At 32.8% G+C, this 5,844-nt stretch overlaps 1 protein-coding gene across 12 annotated transcripts in view; it reads left to right on the forward strand.

Moving 5' to 3' along the window:
* LOC122713956 (RING finger protein 44-like) overlaps positions 1 to 5,808 on the forward strand; it is a 33,639-nt gene extending 27,831 nt beyond the window's left edge. For 11 of the 12 annotated variants that reach the window (XM_043934810.1, XM_043934809.1, XM_043934814.1 and 8 more), the window contains 8 exons: positions 2,111 to 2,312; positions 2,393 to 2,480; positions 2,561 to 2,646; positions 2,734 to 3,324; positions 3,611 to 3,808; positions 3,940 to 4,238; positions 4,481 to 4,784; positions 5,000 to 5,807. In XM_043934810.1, coding sequence (XP_043790745.1) covers positions 2,111 to 2,312; positions 2,393 to 2,480; positions 2,561 to 2,646; positions 2,734 to 3,324; positions 3,611 to 3,808; positions 3,940 to 4,238; positions 4,481 to 4,784; positions 5,000 to 5,074 — 1,843 coding nt within the window. In that variant the 3' untranslated portion in view covers positions 5,075 to 5,807. Of the gene's footprint in view, positions 1 to 2,110; positions 2,313 to 2,392; positions 2,481 to 2,560; positions 2,647 to 2,733; positions 3,325 to 3,610; positions 3,809 to 3,939; positions 4,239 to 4,480; positions 4,785 to 4,999 lie in introns of all 12 variants that reach the window. The other variant, XR_006346541.1, reaches the window with a different exon arrangement.
* The last annotated feature ends 36 nt before the right edge of the window (positions 5,809 to 5,844 follow it).

Genomic DNA, 5,844 nt, shown 5'->3' on the forward strand with positions numbered 1-5,844 from the left:
TTTTTTTTTTTTTTTTTTTTTTTTTATTTTCCTGTATTTCTTAACAATCTTTTCTTCTCTTATACAATCGTGAGATTTGTTAACGTCATGTCGATAATACACAATCTATTCGTATACGAGGCTACACTATTCAAAATAATCGGAAATATCATGATTTGTTATCGTGAAATCATACAAATAATTATCGTAACGGACTTTTTTTGTTCAAGAATATTATTATATAATCCTTCGTAATGTCGAGAATTGCGCGCACATTGCTATAATTCTCGAATGAATCTCGATTGTCGTCGATTAATTGTGCGATCAATCGAGAATCGAACGCTCGTCGATAGATTTCCGCATTTACCATGAACGATCGGCATGGAAGGACGAAAGTGAACCAATTGTCACGAAAGTAATATGAGTAACGTGTTCGGCCTAGCAAGTGTGTATTTAATTTTCAGAACAACCGATATTGAAGAGTCGACGATTCTAATCAACGATAATAGACGCAAGCAGAGTTGTCCTCGAGTTGTGATGCTGCAAATGCAACCGCAGCGCATTTTCATTTTCACATTTTGTTTTTCACGTTGACATTTAGAATTCTTTAATTTGTTAAAATTTTTCGTTTATCTTTTCTCAATTTCTTCAAAATCTGAAAAACCTCTTTTTCGAGTTTATTCCAAAATTTAATGTTTCGCGATTAGGAAACAGTAGGATACCGTGAATCGTTGATAAAAGTTCGATCATATAATTCATGAATCACGCGATACATATGCGCGTATGCATGTAAAAAAAAAAATGCACATGTAGCTTGCTCGATTGAAACGATTTTGTGAAATTGTTTTTGTATATATACACATAAAATTATATCGTATGTAATATAGAAAGATATAATACACAATGTAAACATAATATTCATTTCACAAATGGCACGATTAAATAAGTTATATATGCGGTCTATATAATCTATATAATCTATATATACAATGGATAAATTATTTTCATTCGATGCAAAATCTTTTCAACGAAAATTTGCGAACTTATGATGCATGAAAAACTATGCAAAACCATTTTAAATTAATTACAATATATATACATATATATATATATATATTGTATATAAGTACTCATTTACAAAATGATTTTCTTCTATACATTACATGAATGTTTGAATATTTGTTCTTGTTTTATTATTTTTTTCTTCTTTTTTCCACATTTTTATTTTCTCTCTTAGCGTATCATGTTTACACATTCTCTCTTCACTGACTATCTTGTTTAGCATGAATTCACTGAATGACAATTATTTGAATGATTATACATAAGTTTATTTCTTCATATTCGAGTTTTTCATTGTCATGTGTTTCGTATTATCTTGTTCAGGGAACACTTCAACTATGAAAACAGAATCATTTCACGATAGATTCACGTATCATAAATATTATATAAATATGATTAGTGCAAATATATCCATAATAAAATGGTTACATTTATTCAGCATAATTAATGATAATGTTATTTCCGTTTGTGTAATGTACTTGAACGAATATCATTTTATTAATCGATAAATATTTTAAGGTTAGAAGAATAAAAATGTCGCCACTATCGTTATAATTATACAAGAGTACAAGAGATTCGTACTTATTATTACTTATGACAATTTACGGCATGTATCGAATCATTAAATCGACACTATTCATTAGATGTATACTAACTATTCGATAGATCGATATACGCAAATAATTAAGAATTGACGTAAATCATGTTTAAGGAAAAAAATCTACTAAAAGTTATACGATCAATGTTACGTTAAAAATAATTCGGTGATTTTAGGAAATCTGTAGAAATTTCAGTGAAATTATTGGCATTGCTCGTAATAAAATCTCATAATTGAATCTCATGATTAAATTTATTAACTATGATTAAATTTATATAAAAATTTAAATTTAAATTCTTCTTCGGGATCTAATAAATTTGTTGTAAAATATTTGAGGTAGTCCAAATTCTGTAGAATTTCCAATAATTACTATTTAATTTTGATTTAGTAAAAATTTAAATACTTGATTTTACTCTTAACATCGTGTTATACATTATGACCGTTAATGATTTTGTCATTTCTGCACATATTTAGGGATTGCCCTGGCGTTGGTACGTCTACCGGGCCAAACGGTAAAGAAGTTTCGTATCACGGGAACGTAGGCGGGTCTAGTGTGGGATATAAACCGCCTCCGCAGCATAGTCCACAATCGAGAGGTCCACCGACGCATTTTCCACAAGAATCCGTGGGTCCACCGGCCAATTCCCCTCCGTTACACATCAATATCTGCGGCCAAGTAAGCATTCCTCCTTCTACATTATCTATATGCATCAATCTACGTGTACTTTTTTTCTTAAAAGATATATGTACTCGCAGGAGAACACGATGCGCGGTCCATTATTGAACATGAGTCCAGGTCTCGGAGCTAGCAATGTTGATATGGAGTATCGTAGGAGTTCCCAAGGTATATTATAGTTTTTATATTGCATTATAATTATATGATTGTAAAAATAAATGATTTTTTTTTTTCTCTTTTCCTTTTAGCCACAAATCAATTACCTCTGAGTCCTGTACAAATACAACCATCGCCACCATATTACAGACAACCTAGTCAAGACGATGGTAGAAAGGTATATAACATATATATATATATATATTATATATATTCGATTTCCGATACGAAATCAATATACGTTTTTATGTGGATACGTTTTTAGAGCGAGTCTCCATCTAGGAAACGTCGTCGAATATCCCGTAACGGTGCCGTCTCTGGTATAGAAGTTCGTGAAACAACACCACCGTCTCCTACACCACCGTTACATACCACTCCACCGCCATGGGAATTCTCAGCGGCGCCCCAGAGACGATCACCACGGAATCATATGTCCACACGCGGCAGTCCAACTATCAGAAATCGTTATCAACGATACACGGATTCGTTCGGCTTGTCCTATCCGTTTGTGCCGGGTCACACTCCCCATCCGCCCATTCATAATTCCCATCATGGAATCCATAGTTCTCACCACAATATTCACAATTCGCATCATAATTTACATAATTCGCATCATAATATACATAACGCGCATCAAACGCATCCCCATCATCCACCGGGCACAGGACATCATCCTGCGCAAGGAGCAAACGGTCCTGTAGTTGTAGATGTTGGACAAGTTGGTGTTTCCGGTTTAGGAGTTGCTGTTAGCGGAGAACCACTCTGGCATCCTCAGGCGACAGGTTATAGAATTCCTTGCCAATTGCACGGCTTATACACACCAACCGGAGCACACGCGTTTGCACACTCGTGTCAGGTAAAAGAAATATCCTTTTATAAATTATAAAAGAAAAAAATCTATATATTTTCCTTTTAATTTAGTTTTTTTAATTTACATATTTTTTTGTATAATTTTTTATTGAAAAATATTATATATATATATATATATATAATATATTATATTATAATACTATATATATAATGATATAAATATTTAATATACTTTTTTTCATTTAATACAAATATTTTATATATTTTTTTTATATTTAATAAAGAAATTTGAAATATTTCCCGTATTATGGTAAATAAATATATTTCCATAGGTTACGCATCATAGTCACTATTCAGCAACTCACCCAACCCATCCAGGTCACAGCTTGGTTGGTTCGATAGTTGGCGCAACATCCAGAGGATATCCTACACCAACCGGAGGTCCTGTAGCGGCTCTTCATCATGCTCACGCGCCACCACCACCCGTCCATACTACTCATTATACGGCGCACCATCAACTCTCTCAACAGGTATACTTCACAACAAATAAAATAAATTATTATGTAGATATATATAAGACTATTGTCAGACTATTTCATATCATTGCTAAGGAAAAATATATTTATTTGATGTTTTCCTTTTTGCTTTCTCTTTGTTGTAGCGAGAAGTTGAATTAGAGTTAATAGAATCCCATCATCATCATAGAGTGGGAGCTGCAGCTGGCGCTCCATTACCATTACCACATTCGTATTCACCGCCGGCTCTTACTCAAGTTACTACTCCTACTCCTACCCCTATATTCTTATCAGAAACAAGAAACAGTCAATTGGAAATGATTCAGACCAGGACTCGACGCACAGCGTCAAATGTTCACACGCTCAGACGATCAAGGTCGAGTAGATGGAGAGGTACGCCTCCGATACCACCGACTACTTATTCAGGATTCTTGTTGCACTTCTTGTAAGTATATTTCTCTGATTAATATCAATGCTGTTTAGAAGAAACTTGTAAGAAAAATAGATAATTCTCCTATCTATAAAAGAAAAACATATATATTTTAATATTACTAAATGATTTTTAGATTTATTATAAATAATAGAAAAGAGTTATAAAATACATAAAGAATTTCGACAGTTTTAATATAACTTAATTTATCTATAATAATTTCATCTGTGTAATTTATAAAATTTTCTCATTTATAGCGCAATGCTCAGCAACCCACCATTATCCCCATATAGTCAGGCGGAACTCTCCTCGCCAGATTCAGCAACAGAAAATTACGAAGCTCTTTTATCTTTGGCGGAGAGGCTAGGAGAAGCTAAACCACGAGGACTGACTCGAGCCGAAGTGGAGCAGTTGCCATCGTACAAATTCAATGCAGAAACTCATCAAGGAGATCAAACTAACTGCGTGGTTTGCATGTGTGACTTCGAAGCTTTGCAATCGTTGCGTGTTTTGCCGTGCTCACATGAATTCCATTCTAAATGCATCGATAAGTGGCTTAAAGTAAGTTTTTTTTAATGAATTATTAATATCTCATTACATTAAGCTTTTCTGTGAGTTATTAATGACTCATTACATAGACATTGAGAATAAAACTTTTGGATTATCAACAATCCACTATATTATATAATGAATTATTTATTAAATTAAAAATTTGAAAAACTTATATAAATAGAAGAATTAATTATAATAATCTATTTATTTATATGTGATTATAGTCAAATCGAACATGTCCAATATGTCGTGGTGATGCCGGAGAATACTTTGGGAATAGCGGAACCGGTAGCGACTGACGCCAAGCCGCTCAAATACACTAGCGCCAACTATCACGGGTCTCAGGGACGCTACTCGGTACAGAGCTTCCAGCAATTACATTGCTCATTTGTGCAAATTTTTGTTGACAAGTATTTCTCGTCTTTTCTCTGACCGAGTTATATATGTTACGATTGCCTTGATTTCGCGAAGAAGAAAGGATTGAAAATGATTGAAGAACGAAAAACAAGAAAAATACGAGAGATAAAAAAGAATAAAATTCAAAGTATGTCAGAGTGTTTGGTATCGAGAAAAGGATCACACACACGCAATAAAGGTACACGATTTAAAATTACAGCATGCAACGTTTTTACAAGGCGAATTAACGTTTCTGCGTTTATTCCATTGTTTTTTCTCGGGAATAGAGAAGTCGAAGAAAGAGGTTAGAAAAAAAAGAATAAATAATAACATATAATGAGCAAATCAAGATTAAGAAAAGTGAAGAAAGAGAGAGTTCCGGAGATTTATTAAAAATTATCAAGCATTTTCACGTCAGGATCAAAGTCTGACTATGTATTCGTTTTGTTTCATCGACGTGCTTCGAATTTAGCTATATTGTGTTTAACACTCGTTTGTTGTTTTTTCTTTTTCGTGTTGCTACTTTGTCGAAGTTATCGGATTTAATATGTACATAATTACTTACGTAATATGCTATTATCACTATTTTCATTAACGTTCCAGTTTTTATTATTATTATTATTATTATTATTATTATTATTATTATTATTATTATTATTATTATTATTATTAT

The sequence above is a fragment of the Apis laboriosa genome, unplaced genomic scaffold (assembly GCF_014066325.1).
Source record: "Apis laboriosa isolate Shangri-la unplaced genomic scaffold, ASM1406632v1 scaffold26_cov146, whole genome shotgun sequence".
Taxonomy (NCBI): Eukaryota; Metazoa; Arthropoda; class Insecta; order Hymenoptera; family Apidae; genus Apis; species Apis laboriosa.